Genomic DNA, 25199 nt, shown 5'->3' on the forward strand with positions numbered 1-25199 from the left:
GCATATGTGTGCATGGCATAACTTAATAGGCTTTAATATTTTTGATGTTGATTTTCCCATTAATTTGTCTAGTCCCTTTTGAACATTTTTAACTTTTAGCATCCACATCTGAATGTAGCAAGGAGCTTTGTAATTGAACTGTTTGTCGCGTGAATCAAGTCCTTGACTTGATTTTGGCATCTGTTTGTTTTACCTAATGCTCTGTTCTTCTGCTGGAAGAGGCAGTGAGTGGTTGTTCCTTACTTCTCTTCCCCAGCGCTGCTGTGGTGGGTTTTTTGTCTTTTAAGAATTCTGTCATAATTGTCCCCCTCACTGAAGATATTATTTCATGCAACTTCTTTGCATATAGAAGCTATTCTAAACACTTAGTTCTTCCCTTCATTTTTTTTTTTCCTACATTTTTATGCCAGGGAAGGTGAGTTGGGAACTGTATATACTACTTCAGCTGTGGGTATCTCGTGGGTTTCATGAAGTGGCATAATGATCTCTGGTTTTCGTTCTGTCTTGATACTCTCTTTTTTCCAGCTGTTGTACAGTGGACCAGTTTCTTCTTGGATCTACCATGCCATAGTCCCAAGATCTCATTCCTGAGTGGAAGGTTGTTTGGAGCCCCTTTAACAGGGAAAACTGGAATTTTGTTTTCCCTTGCTCATCAGTGTCCATCTACTGTTTTATTGCTAGCTTAATTGCCTGCATATTTTTGCAGTTGGCTGTCATCTTTACTAATGTAGTACCAACAGACTTAATGACCTAAATATTTGTCTCCATGTCCACACAACTGATGCATGTATGGAACAGCGGAGGAATTTACATGGGTTTCTGTGTGACTTGCTGTTGATGCTCCTGAGCGGATATTGGCTATTTATTCATATTCCTTGATGCATTTTGTATGCTTCTCTGTCAGTGGGTTAAGGTTAAATATTAAGGGTTCTAACCCTTAACTATCACTACTGGGTGTTTAGAAATGTCTTTGTAGATACAAAATCTGAGAGGTTTGGGTATTTTTGACTTCCATGTAAAAATGCTGTTTTCCCTTAAGATGAATCCTGTTTATTTTTTGTTGTTATGTTGTGAGGGGTTTTTTGTTTTGGTTGTTTGGTGGGTTTTTTTTTTTGGTCTTTGGAGAAAAAGCACTGGATATATTTTTCTCAAAGCTTTAAATCGTAGAGCCAGCTCAGACTGTGGGTATAATTGAGTATTTATTTCATACTACTTGAGGTCAGGTAATTTTTTTTTTTTTCTTGGAAAAAAAAGGATAGAAACAGCTCACCTGGTGCAACAACTGTGTGTGTAAAAACTTAACTTTAAAAACTGTTAAATAGATTATGATTCAAGTTCACTGTAATCTGATCTTATTTCCTATGTTTAAGATACTAAATATTGCATAATTACAGACAAAGTTAGTTTAAATTCACATTAATTGGTGTCTAACTGGAAAATGCTACTTTCTGCTTGGAAGTTTCAGTAAGAATGCTATTGTTCTGTTTCCTCTGTAGGACAAAAACAGTAAATGAGGAAATAATCTTAATGCAAGCATCCCTAAATGAATGAGCAATGTACAGTTGAAGTGGGAATATGGCTTTCTTGTGTAGTCAGATCTGGTTTCTATTAGCTGTGAATTAAACTATTATGCTGGTAAATCAGTGTTGTGATGTAGCACTTCTGGGGTTTACTCATGTAAGAGTGAGAGCTTGTTTACAGACAGTGCTGCATCTTGTTTTTCCAGTATTGTTAGTACAGCCGATTGCACTAAGAAATGCTTTAGAGGCAGTACCTAAGAGGGCAGGTTAAAATTACCCATGTGAATACAGTGAGATATTGTTGAGATACATGTCACTACCAACAGCAGTTGAATCTTTCTATGTTTGCTTTGTGAGAACAAAGGAGAGAGACATGCAGAACTTTCATCCTGTAAGGGCTGCTAGTTACACAAATCTAAATTTGTACTGTGTACAAAAGTAATTAAAAGCAGTCATGGCATTGAAAAAACTGTTTTTAACCGCCTTTATAGTGACATTTTCTACTTTAATAAAATTTCTTGATCAGTACTTTAGATTTAGAAATGCTGGTAAAAGAATGGTTCAGCCAAAGGATGAAATTTGGCCTCCTCTGTTTACCTTTCTCTTCTAGGAACTTTTTTCATCCCTGTTTTTTTTTTTTTTTTTACTTTCTTAACACTTGGAACAGATTTTAACTCCCCTCCTTCCCCCCTCCCTGCCACTTGAAAGCTGTTGCCCAGCTCCAAGTATCTGTTTGGTTGTTTATGCTCTTAAGGGGTGTGTGCCTATGTGTGTATACTTTTACACACACACACACGGCTCAGTTCTTACTGTTTTGTTCTGTGTGTGAGTATTTGAGCATCAATTTAAACAAGTTCTGCTCCTGATATAAAACTTTGAAAATTAAGCACCCGGCCACATAATGAGATGCATTCTGAATGTGCATTCAGCTACTCATTATTTCTCCTGCTGAATACTAATAAGGTGAGGTCTGCTGGTGGTCATCTTTTGAATAGAGGAGCAGACAGAAGGAAGCTAAAAGCTGAACACCTTTTAGGAATTATAGGCTTTGTTTCTTAAGGAAATTATGTGTATGTGATTGCATTTTTGTCTTTCCCTCTAAATTTTGAATCTGCTCATTCTGTGGTGATGGCTTGCAGAGTCATTAGATGCCTGTTAACCCAAGCCAACTGCATCCTCTGTTTGCTCTTTGTCCAGTGGAAATACCATGTAGTGGGGAGAGAGGAGACAAAATATAAAAATCTCTAGGAAATTGCAGCACATTAGTTCTGCTGCTGACAGGAATGTGTGCTCATTATAACAGTAGATTCTTGCCAAATTCTGTTCGAAATGTGTTTTGAGTTTTTAGGTCTGAAATCTCTCCAAACTGTAAAATTTGTAATTGCCTTTAGTAAACCTTGTGTCTCAACCAAAGTCCTTGAAACTTTTCGTTTGATGTCGGCATTTTTAAGGTCCTTAATTTACCAGTTAGAAGCCTGTGGTGTTCCCTACAGGAGCTAAAGAAATAAGTGTTAAGAAACCATTTATTATGATGTTTGGTTTTTTGTTTTTGTTTTTTAGCTGCTAAAACAGGAGCAAATATGCCTTTGGACAGGCCACCTGTCTTAGACTCATGTCACGTTAGTGTTCTGGCTGTGGCTGACGTGGTTTAAGAAGCTACTGTCTTCAGCTGCTTGTTTTGCCCCCGTAGTTTTGCTGGCATACCTAAATAACGTGTCACTTCTTAACTCTGTTCTGTCAGATGATCTGGGTTAAACACTATCAGTATTTTTCCTTCTAATGCAGAGAACTTCTGGCAGGAGGAATTAAGAAGTGAAGACATGTAGTTATGTTAGTTGCTGAGGGGAGGGAGAAGAATAAATTTTAACGGAAGATGGTAAAAAACCTTTATGTATCTCTACTGCAGCCAGAAATGTATCTGACTGTATTTGTCAGTTAACAAGTATTCTGCTAATGATAGTTTGAGAATTTAAACTTGTATGGTATGACTTCAACTCTTATATTGTAGGTGTGGATTAGGCAAGTAGTGTGTCTTCACCCTTCATAAAATAACTGACACAGCAAAGCATTGCAAGGGATGATTAGCATCCAGGGCTGGTGTAGTGGCATAGGAACAGTTTTGTTTAAAGAGTTCCCTGTAACCTTCTCAGATGAAATTTGAATCGTTACTATTAATATGCTATTTTCTCATTAGTCTATTTAGTTCATCGGTAAAAGTGTTGTTCAGACTTTAGGGTTTATTGAAACCAATTTCACTGGCTGATTCCCAGATACATTTAAAGCTTTCTAAAGATGATCTGAATTTTTGTAGAGATAAGTTTACTTGTGGAATAAGAGAAGATTTAAAGTGAGGAGGTGCATAGATATCTCTCACTTAAAAATAGTGTTACTCTTAATAAAACAGGACAGTCCTTGGTTCAGTTTTGAGATGTCTGAGATACAGGACTACTATAATCTGTTCCATCTTTTACACACTTTGCACATGAACTTTCTTTTGCATTCTTGAAATGCTGAAGAAGTATGTAGAAAATATTTATTAAATTATGGTAGAATTATTAAATTTTGGTAGAAGGCCTTCCTAAAATTGTAGCTATTTCAGATTGTGGAGGCAAGGTGAGAAGGGGGAAAGAAAGTAATTTTATTACAACTAAATTCAGTAAACTTAAGTTTATGCTTCATGCAGGTTATTTTTATATGGCTTGAATCTTGGTGAGGCTAAATCATATTTTCCATTATAAAAAATTTTTTTTGCATGCATTGTTTAAGTTTTTGAAAATAGTGTATTGTAACTGAATGTGTCTTCATATTGCTAGCTTCCAAATATAAATATTTTGTGATTTTTAGGGCTAATTGCTTGAAAATTGAATTATTTCCAGCCTCTTTTCTTCATAACAAGACAGAATTTTAGTTGATTCCTATTCTAGTTTTTTAATTGTCTTAATTTGACTACTTTGATGTTGACTTTGTTGTCAGGAAAGCAAAATACTTGCTTTTAACATCCCTTACTTTAGAAAGAGCAATTGTGAGGTTTTGTTTTGTGAAACATTGCACAGTCTGTGGAACTATGGACTATTTTTGTATTAAAATGGAATTGAACGTTTGAGGTGTTCAAAACCTACAGTAATGTTAATTTTTTTTGTCAGATGAGCCGGTTGTCTTGAGTCATTGAGTAGGATGTTGAGTGTCTACCCTCACTATGTGTTGCTGAACCATTAGGAATTAATTTCCTAGGTGCTACTATAAAACTAGTTTTTTTTTTTTTCTGCAGAGACACAATATTGTGTGTGTATACAATGGCCAGCTTTAAAACTGGTACTGCTTCATGTTCGTACATTGTATATGCTTCTGCAGGATTCTCTTTTCTGTGCATTCAGAGTTCATACAGTAGTTTGTGTCACCTGTTGCATCAGAATGGCTGGGATGCTGATAGCAGCAGTACTGTGGTTGAAAGTGATTTGAAAGGTATGCAGTTGTAGACTTTTAGGGAAAGTTCCTTGTAATTACTGGAGGATTGTAGGTGTTCTCTGCTTGTCCTAAGGGTTTCTTTCCAGTAGTACCCATGACAAGTGTTTAATAAGCATGTTATTTTGAAATGAAGGACTTTTTCATCTACCACTTCTTCAACTTTCAGGAATAATTTTAGAGGGTGTCTGCATTTACATGATTTGCCATCGAGGAAGGAATGATGAATGCCATAGCTCTGCTCATAGACTCTGCTGAGTCTGGCACCTAGTGCTTGATTTCTGTATCATCAAACATAGACTCTCTTTCCCAAGCATGAGTGAAGTGCCTTGTTTTTTCTTCATTGACTATTTCCTTATTTTTCTTATAGATACAGGAGACCATAATGTGGGGAATGAATCTGAAGAATTAAATCAGTTGCCAAAAAAGAACAATGTTAAGAAAAGCCTATTTGTGAAGTGTAGAGTGTGGTTATTTCTTACTTCATTGTTGTATCCTGGTGGTATTTGATGGGGCTTTAGTGTTCAGGAAGGGAAGAAGAAAAAACTTGATTTTTATTGCTTCTGATGGTTTGTTTAGAGGGATCATGAAACTGGCATGTCAGTATTGATTATGTTCTGTTATGATACTCTGAAGTGCAGAAACCATGTGCTGCAAGTGATTTTTTTGTATTTTTGCTTACAAAATAAAGGTTAAGGCACACCTAAGGTAGCAGCAGCAGCCTCAGAACATGTAGTTTATATTTTGTAGAAGCTTTTACTTTGGTGTTCTGAGTAATGCTAACACTTCACAATTGAGATTTTTCCCTCAAAATTGTGGTATTTAATGAAAGAAAATTTTAGTTGGATCAGCCTGGAGCTTCAGGCTGGGTACTGATACAGTCATCCAGTCATACAAACCTTCTGAGTAAACTTCTATATGGCCATAAAGTTAAGAGACATTATAAAAGTCAAACCAAACAAATCAAACATACCTTCACACTTCTATTTGTTACTTTACATTGTGATCTGAAGTAGCTGTATGTATGTAGCTTGTTGGTACTTGACTGTGCTATGAAGTTCTTTGGGGAATTTTGTAGGGCTGATATTAAGGACAGCATGGCTTTTTTGTCGTATATATGTTTGAGTCAAGGTATGAATGTGTATTAGCTGCTATTGCTTTTGTCTAACTTTTTTTTAAGGTCTAGACTGCAAGGAACACTTTTTAATCTATTCTTGTTGAAAAACAAGTTGTTCCTCATAGTCATGTGAAAAGATGTAAATTGCCTTAGGGAATGGAATCTAACACATTATGAAATGGTGAAATGTGAGTAGTGATGTTGAAAACAGGCTGGGGTGATGGCTGACAACAAACCATAAGTGACTGTGCAACACGATCCTGTGGCAGAGAAGGCCACTTGAATTCTCTGCTGGGTCCGCCCGCAAAGATGCGTTGCAGAGAGGAAAAAACTTTGAAGTACTTTATATAGTTACAGTTGCAAAAAAAGTTATACCTCATTAGATACAGTTTTCAACTCTAGAGTATAAGTGTGTCTAAAATTCTATAGCTTGGAGGTAGCTGTTCCAAAAAATGTGTTGGTTTCGTGGTGGTTATTTTTTTAAGGTTGTGCCCGTCTTCTTATAAACGCTGTTACCTACATGCAGACATATGTTTGGTTTTTTTAATACCCCTTAGTCAAGTGTCAGTTAAAACAAAGGTACTTCTGTGTAGAGCCAGGCAACAAATGTGGTTGGCGAGTACAGTGATTCTGTGCAAAGCAGAGTGGGGTGACCCAGTGATCAGACTGTTAATAAAGGGACAGAAAAAAGAACCCTTCTAAAAATGTGCTTCATTGATGTTTGTCCTAGGAATTAAAGCTCCAGAGAATGTAAAAAACACGATGTCCAAATTTTTATTTTAAAGTGGTGTGTGTGTTTTCTGTTTTTTTTTTTTTTGTTTGTTTTGTTTGTTTGATAGTGTGCTTGTTACTATCTGTTATTAGATTACTAGGACTTTGGGCTGTGGACTGCTTTTTCTGGTTAGTGAAGAGTTAATTTTCTAGTGTTGGTACATAAGTCAGATATTTTATTTGCTAATAGTACTTGCAAGCATCTTAAATTTCTGACATTATTTGTTTCAGAAGCTTAGCAGCTCTTGGCAGTGATCCTAGAGCTTCTGAGAGTAGTTTTATTACTTCTGAGAAACTTAAGATAATGTGTACCAGTGTAAAATGAAAGTGTATCCTTGTGGGGACTTGCAAGGTGGTTGCCTGCAAGCCTGACTCTGAGGTTGGATGATGATAAGAATTTGCTGTCTAACTTGGTTTTTTTAAATGCATAAACATTTCATATGATGTTTTAATTTCAGACATGAAATATGAAGGTTCAGATGTGTTCACACAACCAGTTTGGGTGATAACCTTTATCTAAACACCTAAGTATGATGATGGTTATGTAATACTGGATTAGGAATGTGTACGTTAAGTATGGAAACGGAGTTTCACTGGGTTTTGAGGTTCACACTTCTGATTGGTTCACAGTTTTCACTTTGTCTTGATTTTTCTTGATACTGTATATAGGATGAACACCCATAAAATGATATCTTTCTCTGATTCTCAGACGTGAATGAGTTGAAGGAGTGCCTTTATGTACTAGTGAAGGAACAGCAAACTCTGGCCACACAAACTGCTACAACAGCTCTTTCAGCTATGAGGCTAAAACAGAGGCTAGTTATCCTGGAACGGTATTTCATTGCACTGAACAGAACAGTTCTTCAGGAGAATGTCAAAGTTAAGTGGAAAAGCAGTAGTATTCCTCTGCCTGCTGTGGATAAGAAAAGGTAACGACACACGCATGAGCAAGTTAATGCATTAAGAAACTTATAGAAAGGTTATCAACCTGTGTGTAAGAGCTTAATGTGATTTCTTCCTCCTCATGAAACATTAGCAGTAAAGAAACTATTCTTATTTCTTAAGATGGTTTTATGTGGTGTTACCTGCCACACAGTTTTCCTCCTTGGCTGATGTTTGCTTATAGTGTCTCTGTTCATACTGATGGGTTTTTATTGTAATACATTGCTGTAGATATTATTCTTTGAGTTATAAGTGTACTTCTATTGAGGTATTCTTTTTGTTTTACTCAGCTAGCAAGTATGGATAAGCCTATTTCGGAAGTTATGCGGATGGATGTTACATGGTTCTAATAACAATATATTTTTTTGTCAATATTTGCTCAGTTAAGGCACATAACAAATTTAAAAATAAGAATACATAAAAGTTTAACATAGTTTTTCCTTTGCTTGGGTAAGAAATGCTGTAATAGTACATTTTATATGAAACTGTTTCCAGAGAACTAACTGAATAAGAAATAGTCTGATTACTTTCCATGTCTAGATAGCTTATTGACCTAAAAATAGGAAAATTGATCAGATGAGGCATTAAAGAATGTATTCAGTAGCTGAACAAGGTTGCTGTCTGACAGAATAAGCAGTTCAGCCAGGGAAATTTTTGTTAGATTGTCTCTAGCTTCAAAAATGAAAGGAAACAGTAAGTAGCTATCATGACTAGTTATTATGGGATTGGAGTTCTGACAGTGATATCTTTCACTGAATAGTCTGTTCTCTGAAATTGTTTTTTTTTTTCAGTTCTGATTAAAAAGAGCACTGGTATACTTAAGTTACCAGATTGCTAAAAATGCCAGTTTAAATTTTTTTTCTCTCTCGAAAAAGTCCTAAACAGTTCAGTTTCTTTTGATGTGAGATTAAAAAGAAAACAGAATTGTTGGTGTCTTTCTGAGAGAATGTAGTAGGGAATCTCCTGCTGTTAAGAACAAAGGGAAGCTTACTTAATGTGATTGCTTGCCTAAAAAGAAAAGTTAGAAACATATGTGAGTCCAGTGGGTATTAACAGAAGTTCAAGTTATCTCTCTTCCTTACACACACACCCATACAGAAGCTGCAAAGAGATTCGTAACATTGACACTTAAATGGAAAGATAAGAAATTACAGAATTGATGGAATTAATTACCAGTAATTGAAGATTCATTAAAAAGAAATGCCTATAAGCATAGTTTATGCAGTCCAAATTAACTAGAAGTATAAACTTCCTGAGTAAATGAGTACATGAAGTACCTTGTGTCTGTGTACTTTGAATACACCATCATATTTTCACTCTGGGTAACTATAGGCATCTTTCTGATGGCAATCAGTTATGCCAGTCTAGTTTATTTTTGCTCTGTGAAGCTTTTTTGATGTTGGGGGTTGAATTGGTTGTTCTTTGAAGCAGCTGAAGCTGAATTTTTGTTGTTGATGTTTTGATGTTGATCACCTTCATTCTTAAGGGACAATTACAATTCTTTAAAAATTGTGTAAATATATATGCATGCATATAGCTAAATTATAAAATTGTCAAAGATGCAAGTTATACAAATAACTACTAATATTATTATAATATAAATTATATCAAGACAATGCATATATAATTTTATTTAGCTCAAGACCTATAGGCAAAGGTGTAGAAGGACTTGCACGAGTCGGATCCCGAGCAGCACTTTCATTTGCGTTTGCATTCCTTCGTAGAGCTTGGAGGTCAGGTAGGTCTACTCTGTAGCATGTTGCAGATATATTTTTATTATAAGACAGATGATTCATTGAAGCATGTGTGTGTGTTAAATATTTGCATAGAACTATATGTTTATTAAATGTTAGATTTGCATAATTGTGTTTTATGTTTATGTGGTATTATGCCCAACAATACTATTGCTGATCCGAAGCCAGCCATCCAAGCCAGCACCAAGGCTGTGTTGTGCTGGGATACTTTTATGCTTAGGAAGGAAAATGGGGATTTCATGAAAAGAATGTATTTTTAATGCCAGGTTTCAGGAAAGTTAGTTTTATTCTTCAGACAGGGTCAATCCAATATATTACTACATGATAGTAGCAGCTTAGAAGAGGAGTTTTGAGGAGTAATGTGAAACTTCCATTTAGTTTCTGTACTTGTCAGCAATTGTCAAATTGCAGAGGTTGGCAGAGTTGTCATCTGTGCCACTTCAACCTACCTGTTTGTCTCAGTCTGCACTGTTTGTTCAGATGGCAGCTGTTTGGCTCACTCTTTGTCCAGCCAGCCCTAGTTCTTCTGATATCCTCAGTGATGCGTAGTGGGAAGAGCTCATTTAAGAGTTTTCACCTTTCTGAATGTATTTTTTGTGAAGCAGAGAAGTTCTTCAGAAGTCTTGCAGTCAAAATGTTCATGTGAAGATTGAGAGTATAACTAGCATTACTGTGTTCCTTAGGTGAAGATGCAGACCTGTGCAGTGAATTGTTACAGGAATCACTTGATGCGCTACGAGCTCTACCAGAGGCATCCCTTTTTGATGAAGGGACTGTATCTTCCGTATGGCTGGAAGTGGTGGAAAGAGCTACTAAATTCCTAAGGTCTGTTGTGACTGGGTAAGTTTCTTTTTTTGAGCATTACTGAAGTAACTGTTACGTGGCAAACTTGCATCTCTTAGCAGCTGAGGCTATAATAGTTTATGGAACATTGAAAAGATTGCTTTCCTTTTCTAATGTTGTTGTACCAGCAAGCAAAAAATACATGAACTGTTGAAATGATGCTCTTTAAATATGATTTCGTTTCTTTCAGATTTTTCTTAAACAGTTAATTTGAGTGTTCTGTATCACTGCATGTAGACTTACCTGAAAAATAGTGTTTCACTAATGTAAACTATCCACATGAAGAGTGCTTTGGTAATAGAATATATGTGTACACTTAATTGTGTCTTTCTAGTATAGTAAAATAATGCAGACTTCTGTGCATATGAAGGAATATACACTCATATTGGACTTAAATCACCACCCCTACACTTTTCCTTGTTATTTAAGGAGGCTTAAAGTTATCATTTTACAGTAGTTACCAGAAATTAATTGTCTTTTGAATACTGGAACTACATCCTTATAGTGATTATCATAAATGTTTAAATTTCAGCTGTGAAAAATGTTTTTCATGTTCTTGGCATATTTAATAGAGTTATAGAGTAGATAGTGAAGCTTGGGGCAGTTTTAGAGCCTAGCTGCCCCTCTAAAAATTGATCTTGTGTGGAATGTGTCAGCTTTTCTCACCTGCTTTCATTACCAATTTTACATTTTTCTGTAAGTTTAGTGATTCTTGGTGTGCTGTAGGTGCTTTTGGTAAGCAAATACGTATTGTTTCCGTTTACTTTTCTGTTAATGTGTATTGTTTGACTTTTAAATAGAGATGTGCATGGAGCTCCCAGTACCAAAGGGCCAGGAAACATTCCGTTACAAGACCAGCACTTGGCACTTGCCATATTGCTAGAACTGGCAGTGCAGAGGGGTACACTAAGGTGAGAAGCATAAGCACTGTGATTTTTAACCATCATTGTCTGTTGGAATGGCCTGAATAGTGCCTGTCTTCAGTTTTCCTGGGTTTGGGTTTAGTGTAATAATTGTTTCAAAGCATGTGAACATTTTCTGTAATTCAGTGGCGGTCAAGATCTTATGTTAGCTAGCTTGCAAAATCTATTTTTGATTATTTTGATAATCTGTTTAAAGTGGAAAGCTGTGACATCTGATATTGCTAAACTTAAAAATGTAGAAAATGAATTGTATGGATAACCTAAAATAATGGTTTTCGGAATGCTTATTAATAGAAGATGTAAACATTCTCTTTCAGCCAAATGTTGTCTGCAGTTATGTTGTTGCTTCAGCTTTGGGATAATGGGACGAGGGAAACAGATAATGAGCGATCTGCACAGGGAACGAGTGCACCCCTTCTACCTTTGCTACAAAGATTTCAGAGTATAATATGTAATAAAGATGTGCCCAATACTGAGGAAGAGATTCAGGTACTTACCAATGGATTATTTGAAAGGGGCGTTATGTTGGTATCCAGTTTCATTTGTCTGGCTAAAATAATTATAAAATTATCCAAACAAAATTGTTAGTAGTGTTTTCCACGTAAGATGTATATACACCACTGTTGTTTGGTTTTCATGTGTACGTTTGAGTATCTTGAGGTGGAAGAGCAATGTTGTAGTAGGTTAGAGGTAAGCATTGTGTGTCAGAGTTAATTCTTTTGTGATAATTAATTTAGAGATGTGACCAGTTAACTTTTCTGCATATTTGGATTGTTTTTATTTAGTTGTGTCTGAAGTTAATTGAACTATGACTCTTGGAGATTATTACTGAGGTTGACAAAACAGTGGATCAGTTGTATTATGCTTCTAACTTTCTATTATATTCACAATCTGACTGTATTTTCTCAACATGTGTGTTTGGAATTTTCCTCTACTAAGAAAAAGGATGTGCAGAGTTAATTCGGTTTTTCTTAAACTTGTGCAGACAGAGTCATAGAATGGTTTGGGTTGGAAGGGACCTTAAAGATCATCTAGTTCCAACCCCCTGCCAGGGGCAGGGACACCTTCCACTAGACCAGGTTGCTCAAAGACCCGTTCAATGTGGCCTGGAACACTTCCAGGGAGGGAGCATCCACAACCTCTCTGGGCAACCTGTTCCAGTGTTTCACCACCCTCACAGTGAAGAATTTCTTCCTTATATGTAACCTAAATCTACCGTCTTTCAGTTTAAAACTGTTACCCCTTGTCCTATCCCTACACTCCCTGATAATGAGTCCCTTCTCATTTTTCCTTTAGGACCCCCTTTAAGTACTGGAAGGCCACTATAAGGTGTCCCTGGAGCTTTCCTTTCTCCAGGCTGAACAACCACAACTCTCTCAGCCTGTTCTCACAGGGAAGGTGTTCCAGCCCCCTGATCATCTTTGTGGCCTCTTCTGGCCCCTTTCCAACAGGTCCATGTCCTTATGTTGGGAGCCCCAGAGCTGGACACAGTACTTCAGGTGGGGTCTCACCTGAGCAGAGTAGAGGGGGAGAATCACCTCCCTTGACCTGCTGGCCACACTTCTTTTGATGCAGCCCAGGATGCAGTTGGCTTTCTGGGCTGTGAGCTTATATTGCTGGTTTATAGTCAGTTTTCCAACCAAGTCCTTCTCTCCAGGGCTGCTCTCAATCCACTCTTCACCCAGCCTGTATTTTTGCTTGGGATTGCCCTGACCCAGGTGTAGGACCTTGCACTTGGTTGACAAGTCTAAAATAAGTTGTGTATCTGTATGTGTAGTGGCATAGTAATACCTTGAATACTCTTCTGACTGCTTGTTTCTTTTCTAGCTCCTGACTTACCCTCTGAGTCCAAATGAAAGTTTTTTAAGGTATCTGACTTTACCGCAGGACAATGAGCTAGCGATTGATCTGAGACAAACAGCTGTAGTGATCATGGCCCATTTAGATCGTCTAGCCACCCCATGTATGCCTCCACAGTGTAGCTCTCCTACATCTCATAAGGTAACTGTTTGCAACATCAAATTTAGTAAGATATTTTTTCTAAAAGAGTAACTGATTGTCAGTTTGGAAGGAAAGATGACCCCTAAGATTCTTCAAATTTCCTTTTGATTTTCACAAGGTAACCTTGAGTTGCCTGAATTTGTCTTACTTGGGTATCTTTTTATTGCATCAGCGCTCTCTCAGTCAACCTTGGAGTAAATGCTATGGTTTGTGAACCATTCTTTCTTATCACAACGCTATGGCTAATTCTGCCATATTTTGAGCTGTTCCCTGTGTTTATAATGCTCAAGACTGGACTTCACAAATGTTTGGGATCTGATATATTAAAAAAAAAAGAAAAAAGTGAATGTTAAACTTCCCAACTTGAAAGATTTCTGAACACTTACTGTAGATATTTATACCTTGTTCAGTACCAGACTAAACTGAATATGATGCATGCAAGTCTTTATTTTTGATATCTTCTAATAGGTAAGCTTTATTGGCTGCTGGCAGTAATGACTATCACAGATTTGAGTATATTTGGCATGTAAAGGTTTAAAAAATGATCTGCTCTATGCATTTTATTAAATAGGTATTTCAAAATCAGTACTTACAGAATTTCTTATTTTCTAGGGATCTCTGCAAGAGGTCATTGCTTGGGGTTTAATAGGTTGGAAATATTATGCTAATGTGAGTGGTCCAATTCAATGTGAAGGACTTGCCAATCTTGGCGTTGTGCAGATTGCATGTGCAGAGAAACGTTTTCTAATATTATCTAGGAACGGACGAGTTTATACACAAGCGTACAACAGTGATACTCTGGTGAGAGCTTTTTTTACATGTTTTTAAAAATGTGTTCTCTTCTGTATTACTTCATAGGATAAGTCTGCTCCTTTATTTACATTATCTTGGAAGAGTAGATGGAGACATGCTGATTTTTATGGGCTTCTATGTTGTTTTTGACCTTTCAGAAATACTGATTTTGATCTCTTGTATTGATTTGATGAAATACATCTGGCTTCTGTAATTTCTGTCAGGCTAGAGGTTATGAATGCAATGATAATTGTTTTCATTGGTACTCTGGCCTTGGTGACAACTTCAGAAATTGGCAGATAAAAATAGATTTTACTAAAGTGATGTAACACAGTGCCCACACTGCGTAGTTTCTCAAACAAAACTGTACTGTAACAGGAACACTTGTCACTAACATTTCCTGTAAGATTAAGGTAAATACCATTTTTTAAGTACGGAAGACCTTACAGAGATGGGAACAAAATAACTTCAAGGCATTGTTTTTGTCAGACTCAAATAGTCGATTTGATCTTTTTTTTTATACCTTCACCTCATTAATTTGAGCTCACAGTTTTGATAAAGCGTTAGGAAAACTGTACCTAGTTATTCTGTATATAGGCAAATGATGGAAAATTTAAGCAGTTTTTGTAAGTGTATTACTTTTGTTTGGTTCACAGGGACCACAGCTGGTACAGAGTCTAGTTTCCAGAAATATTGTGAAGATAGCGGCACATTCAGATGGGCATCACTATCTTGCTTTGTCAGCAAATGGTGAAGTTTTCTCTTGGGGTTGTGGAGATGGTGGAAGACTAGGCCATGGGGATACAGTGTATGTAATAAAAATAATCATAACATTTATTTGCCAGTGTTCTGAATTCATAGAAAAAACTACTTTGTTGTGTATATAAGCACATACAGCATTTGCCATTCGTCTCTGTTATTGAACAAAAGCTGCATTCTCCCTGCATATTTTCTCTGCTTGTAATATTCCCAGTTCTGTATTAATGCTACTTTCTGAATACTTGTAGATAGAGGCTGTAGTAGTGGTTGCATGGTTTTATGAATCCACAACACAAAACATTGAATCAGCTGTTGGAGTGAGGTCATCATTTCCTGTGCAGTCATGTTGCATATATCATTCCTTTTTTCCCTTGTGTTCAACAATAACATTACTGTCCTGCTTTTGTGTAGGAGCACTCTTCTACAGGGGTATTCTATAGGGGGTGTACATCAATATATTTTGAAGGTTTTAAGTGTCTTCCCCCAGAATTCCCTATAAAGCAAGGGAGTTACTATACAAGGGTTAGCAGTGTCATGAAATTAATTGTTCAGATATAGTAATTAAAGATAATCTGTGTTTATAATGGACAAATAATTTTTTAAAAATACTGCATTAATTTAATTGGAAATAGAAGTCATAGTTCAGACACTCTTTCAGTGTTTTTTATGTTGTTGAACAATCTGAATGTAATTTTTAGCTTATAGCTCTATTTATATCTTGATACTTCAGACTAGTAATAAGGTTTGCAGGTAGAATTGCAGCAATTGTCTTTTGACAAGTATGTCACAGATTTTATTATCTGCTTATGAAATCACCTTTTGTGAAATATGTCACCTTCTCTTTAAATAGTCCTCTGGAGGAACCGAAGATGATATCTGCTTTATCTGGAAAGCAAGCTGGGAAACATGTTGTTCATATTGCATGTGGAAGCACCTATAGTGCAGCCATTACTGCTGAAGGAGAGCTATATACATGGGGGCGAGGAAACTATGGCAGGCTTGGTCATGGTATGTTACTTGACACCTTAAAGTTCTTTGTCAAAGAATTGTTTAGTGCCTGTCTCAAATTATCTTTTATTTGACTTACCTAAAGCTGATTTGAGAACCATATGTGGTTTCACATGAATTGAAATAATTACAGGAGGGATCATCTCAAAACCACTAAATTTCTATGAGTTGTGTGAAAATAAGCAATTGAATGGAGAAGAAAAATCTGCACTGTTCTCTGTTACCTTCCTTGTGAAGCAAAGACTATCTCATGGGTTAAGTCCATATTAGTTACCTAAGAAGCCATATGAGAGCTTAGTCATGATGCTCAAATCTGAAAACAAAACCAAACCAACTTCCCCCCCACCCCCACACAACAAAACACCCAAAAGCAAGCAAAAAAAGCCAAACAAAAGAACCTACCAGGCTTTCTTGATTTTGCTTCTCACAAAACTACTTTGTTTTGAAGGTTCCAGTGAAGATCAGACCATCCCAATGCTGGTCACAGGGCTGAAAGGACTCAAAGTCATTGATGTGTCCTGTGGGAGTGGAGATGCTCAGACTCTTGCAGTTACTGAAAATGGTTAGTAGCAAAATATAACTTCGCACTTTAAGTAAGCTTACCTTTTCTTCCTTTCATTCTGAAGATATTTATACTGCAAATATACTTATTTCTAGTGGCTTGACTTCTGTAAGAGTTGGAAGGTGAAATTCCTTTTGCGGAAATAATGTACGTGCATTCATGCGTTGTGCATATAATGTATGCAGATATAGTTCCACGCATGGATATGCAATATATTTGTTATGAATATGCAAATATATATTTTAGTTTATTGTATATATATTTAAAATTCTCATGTAAATGTATAATATACACACAAAATACTATGTATATGTACATATATGTCTAAATTTAATTATCATATAAGTGCAAATAACTCATGTTGTCACAACAGCCAGAATTTTGAGTAGGAGAGTTGTCTGTGTTAACCTATGTGAAGTGCCAAAGAGAGGCTTTATTGAAATTCTGCTTCCTGCATCCTTGAGTGAGGTTGCCAGGGTGAGACAGATTCAAAACCTGAATTTCACTGTGTGAGGTTAAGCCCCAGAGTTATCCCTTAGAAAGCAGATAGTTCTTGTAAGCTAGTTGTTCTTTTAAAATATAGCTGGTTATGGTGATGTGCAGTATTTTAAAAGCTGAAAGATTTGCTCATCCAGGAAATGGAAACACAGATTTTAATTTTCCTTTTTTTTCCTCTTGGTCTCCTTCTTGCGTGCTTCCATTGCTTATCAGAGTGCCTTAGAGACTAGCTTATGCAAGTAGGGAACATAAATGCATCGGAATGTAAAACAAGACTTTCTTTTTGGACATGCATGGTTTTACCATTCTTGAACCATATTTTTATTTAATGCACATACAGAATGACTTGACAATTTCTAAGTTCCTACATCAGGGCTTAGATTTAGTAGTGTATTTCAAAAGAACATGGTAGACAATGGCACTTTTAATTTCATTTTGTGAAATGGTTGAATGACAAGAACTGAAAGTTAAGAAAACGGGTTTTGCAGACAATTTGGCCATTTAACGTGGAAAAAGATTTTTGCAAGTTCTTATAATTAACACCTTGTAATAAAAGAAGGCCGTTTTTAACTAAAGATCATACTACAGGCTTGATTCACAGTAAATCCTATACTTCATATGTTTCTAAGAGGGACTTTCTGTACACTGATGAATTTTCAGAGCATGTTGTGTTATACTTTTTATGTTTTATGAACATGAAAACTTTTCAAATCTTTTTCTTCCTTATTTTCACGAACAATTAGAAATTCATAACTCTTCTTAAATTACAGTTTGAAAATTGTGCTTGTTATAGAATCTCAGATTTTTAGGAACTTGCTTATCAAAACAGGTAACTTCATTACATGAAAAAGCAATGCAATATATTTTGTTATTTTTCTCTTGATTTAAAGGCCAAGTGTGGTCTTGGGGTGATGGAGATTATGGAAAACTGGGAAGAGGAGGCAGTGATGGTTGCAAGACTCCTAAGTTGATAGAAAAACTTCAAGATCTGGACATTGTGAAAGTACGCTGTGGGAGTCAGTTTTCTATTGCTTTAACCAAAGATGGCCAGGTCTACACCTGGGGAAAAGGTGACAATCAGAGACTTGGGCATGGAACGGAAGAGCATGTTCGATATCCCAAACTGCTGGAAGGCTTGAAAGGTAATTATCAGAGCTGGAAATACTTCAGATTTCTTTTTGCTGTTGTTGGAATCTTTTTACCAGACACTAATGATCTCAACTTTAAGAATGATGGTAGTATGTACTCTGTCCATATTTTATGCTGGTTGCATTGAAAAAGGTAGTAGTGAACATCTCTCATCACTCTGCATTTATACCTTTAAAACTGTAGCAGACTTAGAGACACTGTTATGACTACTTTAAATGCTGCTTGTCTTGTGCTCTCTTTATTCTTACTGCTTTGCTTTTATTAGGTTCACAGAAACACTTATTTAAAGCATGTATTTTTGCATTGTCCTGCAAATAAATACATATATTTTTTATATATATATGTGCTTAGATTAAGGCATGTGAATGGAATAAATGAAAATCACAGGCAACAAGTAATGTTATTAAAGTTGTGTTTGTGCCAATACTTTTGACTAGTTTGTAACAGAGTGAAGATTATTTTTTGCATTTGTGAGAAACCTGAGATTCTGTAGGGGAGGATGAGGAAGAGAAACCTCTTCTATTGCTCTTTCCTAAAATTGTTATTCATATATGATGAATGATTTAATTGAAAGTAACTTCTGAACTGTGACTAAAATATAACCTTAGGGTCTCTGTTCATAGGTGAGGAGGGCTTTTAATAAACCTTATGTGAAAAAGTATCTAAGTAGAAGGGATACAAAATAGAAGATTTTTTTAAACTTGTAAACTTTTGTACTTAACCTGTCTCTTAAAAATCTTTAAATATTTCCTTGGTTTTTCTTTTTTGCTGTACTCTTCCAATCCACTACTAAGGCAAAGGTGAGACTCTTGACATCCATGGTGTGTTCATAGTTAAATATGGTTGTAATGAGCAGAGTTTTCCTTAACTCTGATAATTTTTTTGTTAATGACTGTAATCTTTAAGTTATATTTTCAATATTTGACTTTCGTATCAGGGAAAAAAGTGATAGACGTGGCAGCTGGATCCACCCATTGTTTAGCACTGACTGAAGATAGTGAAGTGCATAGCTGGGGAAGCAATGATCAGTGTCAACATTTTGATACTTTGCGGATCACCAAACCAGAGCCTGCAGCTCTCCCAGGATTAGACACAAAGCATATTGTTGGAATTGCTTGTGGGCCTGCTCAGGTAAGTTTTGTTTTTGAATTGTTAATTACTATTTGTCTTTGTCTCTCACTGAGTCTAGTTCAGTGCACCAATCCCAGTCCCTCTTTTTCTTCTTGCATGACGTTTTCTTCTTTCTTATTCTGAATAAATGAAGGCTTGGAAAAAACAAATCTTGTGCAGTTTATCTGCCAAAAAGGTATGACTAGCTTTCCCTCTGCTGGGTATTCTGAGAAGTAGCTATTTGCCTTTCTTGGTTTTTTGTCTGGTACAGCAATAAAAGAGTTATCAAGCCCGGTGTTTCCTGCAGCAAAGTAATAGTGTTGTATCTGGACTGGCATGACAGAGCTTTGCAAAATGTGATGAGAGTGTTCTTTTCTGGGATTGGTGGGGTTTTCTATATGTTTGCAAGGATGCAAGTAGAGGGTTCTCTTCAACAGATGGGCTGATATTATTTCTGCATCTTCTGCTAATGTTTGAAGGCAGATGTTAGCTTTACACTCCTATCTCTAATCAGTGTCATGTTATGTTTTGGAAATTACTGTTGAACTTTTGTTTCTGTTTATAGAGTTTTGCTTGGTCGTCATGTTCAGAATGGTCAATAGGGTTGCGGGTGCCTTTTGTGGTGGATGTTTGCCCCATGACATTTGAGCAGCTAGATCTGTTACTGAGACAAGTGACAGAGGGAATGGATGGCTCCTCTGACTGGCCCCCTCCTCAGGAAAAGGAGTGTATGGCAGTGGCAACATTAAACCTTCTAAGGCTTCAGGTACCTTCAGTTTCTTACACATTGAGCAGTTGTTGAGCTAAACGTTTCAGTAAATTGTTTGGATGAAAACAGTGGACTTAATGTGCTTTAAAATATTTTTATTGATTTAAAAAGTGAAATAAGTACAATATAATTTTCTACTCTTTGAAATTTGGCAGCTAGTGGTTGTTTTTTGTCGTCTTGAGAGCTTTTGGATCTCATTAAAAATGAACCATAGAAATAAAATGTAAATGGATGAAGCTCACTCAGTAAATGGATATATACTCACTCAGTAAGCCCATACGCTCAGAGATTTTGAGCGTTTTTAAGAATTTTAAATAGCATTTTTTAGAGTGAATATTCCGTTTAGAAAATGTCTGACAGTCACTGAAGATGTGCTACTTTTCCTAGCATACGGTAACAAATTTCCTAGCATACTATAACAAACTAGAAACAGTTTAGGTTATTCTTTAGGTTATTCTAGTTCAGAGTTTTAGGGGATGTAGTTAAATATAGTTAATCATCTTTGTGTATTAGTTTAAATTCAGTATGTGCAAGCCACATTTCCCTTTAATTTTACAAATTTACAGATGAAAGTTTGTATCTTTGTCAGTGGATTTACTAGATTGCTGCAGGATTGATTCCCATCCCCCCAATCTCTTTTTAATTAAAATTTGCCTTTCTCATGCCTTTCTTTTTTTCAGCTTCATGCTGCCATCAGTCATCAGGTGGATCCAGAATGCCTCGGTTTAGGTTTGGGCAGCATCCTGCTCAATAGCCTGAAACAGACAGTGGTAACATTAGCAAGCAATGCTGGTGTTCTTAATACTGTGCAATCGGCCGCTCAAGCAGTGCTGCAGAGTGGATGGTCTGTGCTGCTGCCAACAGCAGAAGAGCGGGCTAGGGCACTCTCAGCACTCTTACCCAGTGCAGGTTGGTCCTAAGATTTAAACCTGTTTGTTCTGTGCTTGCTTTTGTAGTTCATTAATAGCTTCTTCCGTTCTTAGTTTCAGGAAACGAAATGAATGTAAGTCCAGGCCGTAGATTTATGATTGACCTCTTGGTGGGCAGCTTGATGGCTGATGGAGGCTTAGAGTCTGCACTAAATGCTGCTATTACTGCAGAAATTCAGGTATGTTTTGGCAACTTTGCTGTTCCGTATAAACAGAATAAGAAGATGTATCGAGTGTTTTCTGAAGTTTGTGGATTGATGTTATCCTCTTTTGACCTGAAACTTGAGCCAGTGTTTGTATGGAAGCATGAATCATATTCTCCTTTTCAGTAGGGTATTTCTTTTTGTTGCCTAGAGTGACGATTTTAACAACAGTAACAAACTTTTTCATAAAGCTCTGTAATAGGCTTATAACTTTACAAAGCACTTCGTACCTGTCTGTGGGATTCTTGAGTTCTTCACTTTCTTGATTTCACCCATATCTTTCAAGCAGAAATTTCAGCCTTATTGCTTATGAATTCAAGATGAATGAATTCTTCGTAGCATCCCAAATTTCCATAAGTTCCATTTCAGACTGGTTCTAATGTCTACAGATGCTGACTAGTTACACAACTGATGACAAACATTCTATATGTACTGTCTTCTCCATTAGCCTCTCAGAGATGGGACATCCTCTGCACAGACTACTTTAAATTGCCATATTTATGTATGGCTGTGAAAACAAAAATGTGCGTTTCCCTTGCCTCTTCATTAGTTTTTTTTTTTCCAAGTATATTTTCTCCTTCATTTCTCTCTACTGTTGGTAAATGGGGAGGTTTATGATGCAGAGGAAATGCATGTATTAAGTTTTGCTTTAATGCACAGTCTAGCATTAGTATTTTCTGTTGTATTTAAAGGCATTCAGGAACTCTTGATTTTTAACCAAGTCTCCTAGGGCACATTTACGTTATAGCATAAGTCAGAGGTGCCAGAGCCAACTTCAGATACATGTTGAAAGTGATCTAGGTGGCAGCTTACAGTACTGTACAGGTTAATTTACTTGTCTAAAACCTGAGTGAATTTGTTTCCATAGAGTTCTCTATGACTGTAGCTCAATAGCAAATCTAACCCAAGTTCTTCTGCAGTGGACTGGATTTATTACTTTTATAAATACAGAGTAAACATCTCTTCAGTTGTGAACTGTGCAGCAGTTACTGGCATGTTTAAACATACATAGAAGAGAAGTGAACTTAGTTTGGTGGAAATTGAATTTGTACTTTTTCAACTCTTGTTTACCTTCCCCCCCCTTTCTTTTTATATTATAATTGTGTAAAAAAAAGAAAAAAAGTGTGGCCACGTGGTTGTTGTAGAGTATGCAATACACATTTGTCTGATAGGAATTGTTTCGTTTCTGGCATAGGGAAAAGTAATGTTGATCTTATCGTGAATACTCGAAGGTAAAATGTATCATAATCACAGTGGCAGTTTGAACGTGTTCTTTAACTTGATTTACTTTTTTAGGATATTGAAGCAAAAAAAGAAGCACAGAAAGAAAAAGAAATTGATGAACAAGAAGCAAATGCATCAACGCTTCATAGGAGCAGGACTCCACTGGACAAAGACCTTATTAATACTGGAATCTATGAATCTGCAGGAAAACAAAGTTTACCATTAGTTCAGTTAATTCAGCAGTTACTAAGGTAATTACTTCAAATTTGACTTTTATTTTTGTACAGAAGATCTGTTTAGATATTTTATGAACTAGTCAATTAAAGGAGAACTGATTTTGGTTAGCAGATAAATAGTTTCCTGCTAGCATTTTAGCTTGTCAGAATTCAAAATATTGGACATTCTTCTAGCTTGTCTATAGTTTTGCTATTTTATGTTTGTTAAGGAGCAAAGTTCTATACCTAATTACCTGATTTTAGAAAGTCTTACTGCCTTGCTTTTGTGGAGTTTGATACTTCTTCCTGTACTCTGAAAGTCTGTGTAACAAATACAGAACAGACATTCAAAAGCCTGTCCTTACAAAGTATGAGAATCAGCACAAATTTACTTAGAACTGAATATATTGCCCTGTTTATTTAGAACTGAATATTCTGCCTCGAGGAGACTCTAGCTGGGGCTAGAAGTGGGGAAGAAACCTGAATTTTAATTTCTTGACACAGAAAGAATTGTGAAGACATGACCAATACGGTGCTGAGAATAAAGCTTCTTTGTCAGCTACAGCAGTGTTTAATATGTAGTAGGAAGCAATTACGAGATTACTAAGAAATTCATTGTGCTCTTTCACTTAATTGTGATGGTAACCATGTCATTTAGTTGGTACGGAGACTCTTGAGCTACATAGTGCCATAACTTTCATTGCATCCTTTCAGTGAAAATTGTCAGATTATGTTTTTGTAGTGAATGATGACAAAAAATACAAACTTGATGTATTTTATGTATCCTGTTAAACAAAATGCCTCCACAAAAACCATTGACTTTTTGGGTATTATGTTGCAAACAAGGGAACATCCCACGAAGACACTTTGCATAGGTTTCTTAAATATTTATGTGAAATTCTAGCAAAAGCTTAACCTGTGTTTCTGTGGACTGTCTTCGCTATCAGCTTCCTTTAAGTACTTTACAATACTTTTATACCAATTAGGAACATTGCTTCACAGACGATAGCCAAACTAAAAGATGTTGCTCGTCGCATTTCTTCCTGCATGGACCATGAACATTATAGCAAAGAGAGATCCGCTTCTCTGGACCTGTTGCTCCGTTTTCAGCGTCTACTTGTTAGTAAACTTCACCCAGGAGATTGTATTGGGCATGTCCCTAATACATACAGTAAGTTATTGTAAAAAGATAAGTCCCGCTCTCTCCCCCCAAGTATTTCTGTAATACTTCTTTTACAGGATAGGAGTTTCTTATTTTAATTTATCTTCTTGTCTCATTTATCAGCCTAGTTGCTGAGTCTGTCTGAAAAGTGTTTGAAAGTAGGTTCTTTAAATTGTTTTCTGTAAAGGAAAGTTTCTCTTTGGAAGGTTACAAGATCTAGATAATAAACTTTTAAAAAATTTAAAAAAGATGTAATTTCTTAATTCAGTGCTGAGTGGCTGCATTCCAGAAGAGTTTGACAGCTTTTGAAATCTGGTTCTTAAATATGACTGATGATAGTTTTTTTGTGCTCTTCCTCCTTTTTATACAGGTCCTGACCTCTTAGGTGTTGGCTCTTTACTGAAGAAATACACTGCTCTTCTGTGCACGCACATTGGTGATATACTTCCTGTGGCAACCAGCATTGCTTCTACTAGTCATAGGCATTTTGCAGAAGTATCTCGTGTTGTGGATGGAGATTTAACAGGTAGGTTTTTCTTTGCTGTCCGTCCTTCCTCCCCTTCCACGAAATTACAAGGTTATATTGTAGATGTTCTTGAAAGGTCTAAATGACTAAAAAAAGTCAGTTTAATCTTTTGATTGATGGGAGAGGAGGGAAAATTTGATGAGGAAGGCAAGAGCTTTGTGCTGAAGTGATAATAGAAGGCAGAATGTATTGATTGGTGATTTACTTCCGTGATGCTGTAAACATAGGTCTTGAATTAAATCTGAATATCTTGCCTGTTTTCTGTGTTTTAGGCATTCTTCTTCCAGAATTGGTGGTTTCTATAGTGCTACTCCTCAGTAAAAATGCTGGATTAATGCAGGAAGCTGGTGCTATCCCTCTGTTGGCTGGCCTGCTAGAACACCTGGACAGATTTAACCATTTAGCCCCTGGAAAGGAAAGGGATGACAATGAGGATTTAGCATGGCCAGGAATAATGGGTATGTACTAGTAGCATCTGGATTGTTTATTTATGTTTTCATACAGTAACTATATAAAAAAGGTGACCGTTCATGAACTGCTCTCAGGAGGGAATCCTACTTTACAGTACAAATTTTTATTAACCAATTCATATGGTAGTCATAGGGCAGTATTTATTTCTGTCAGTAAATTCTTAAGGAAGTTACGTATAGATGTAGCATTAAGAAGAATACAAATGCCGCTTTTTAAAGAAGTAGTTCACATCATTTTGCATTTTGAGTGTGAAAAGTTGCAGTGAAAACGTGAATAGTACATCTGTGCATTTTGTTACGAAATTCTATCCATAATATAAAGGGAGAGTAACGTGAAAGCTTTGAAATAAGGAAGTTTTCTTTTTCCAGGAGACTTTATAATATGAGCTGTGTCTGGGGTGAAAACAGAAGCAGAAAATGTGCATTTCTGACTGTGAGCATTTTATTGGTGGAGGGAGGAATGAAACATGGTTGTCATAACCCAAGAGAG

At 36.4% G+C, this 25199-nt stretch overlaps 1 protein-coding gene across 7 annotated transcripts in view; it reads left to right on the forward strand.

The window, feature by feature from the left end:
• The window catches only part of HERC2 (HECT and RLD domain containing E3 ubiquitin protein ligase 2), a 113672-nt gene that overhangs the window by 23119 nt on the left and 65354 nt on the right, over window positions 1–25199 (forward strand). For 6 of the 7 annotated variants that reach the window (XR_012627569.1, XM_074858981.1, XM_074858984.1 and 3 more), the window contains 19 exons: window positions 7580–7799; window positions 9450–9550; window positions 10250–10406; window positions 11210–11320; window positions 11650–11821; window positions 13160–13333; window positions 13946–14134; window positions 14782–14933; window positions 15735–15892; window positions 16341–16454; window positions 17843–18094; window positions 19039–19232; window positions 19777–19977; window positions 20661–20889; window positions 20964–21088; window positions 22409–22587; window positions 23538–23722; window positions 24084–24239; window positions 24512–24697. Coding sequence is in view for 6 of the 7 variants with exons in the window: in XM_074858981.1 (XP_074715082.1) it covers window positions 7580–7799; window positions 9450–9550; window positions 10250–10406; window positions 11210–11320; window positions 11650–11821; window positions 13160–13333; window positions 13946–14134; window positions 14782–14933; window positions 15735–15892; window positions 16341–16454; window positions 17843–18094; window positions 19039–19232; window positions 19777–19977; window positions 20661–20889; window positions 20964–21088; window positions 22409–22587; window positions 23538–23722; window positions 24084–24239; window positions 24512–24697 (3255 nt within the window). In the remaining variant the exon portion in view is untranslated. The remainder of the gene's footprint in view (window positions 1–7579; window positions 7800–9449; window positions 9551–10249; window positions 10407–11209; window positions 11321–11649; window positions 11822–13159; window positions 13334–13945; window positions 14135–14781; window positions 14934–15734; window positions 15893–16340; window positions 16455–17842; window positions 18095–19038; window positions 19233–19776; window positions 19978–20660; window positions 20890–20963; window positions 21089–22408; window positions 22588–23537; window positions 23723–24083; window positions 24240–24511; window positions 24698–25199) is intronic. The other variant, XM_074858983.1, reaches the window with a different exon arrangement.

Source organism: Strix uralensis, chromosome 2 (assembly GCF_047716275.1).
Source record: "Strix uralensis isolate ZFMK-TIS-50842 chromosome 2, bStrUra1, whole genome shotgun sequence".
Lineage (NCBI taxonomy): Eukaryota > Metazoa > Chordata > Aves > Strigiformes > Strigidae > Strix > Strix uralensis.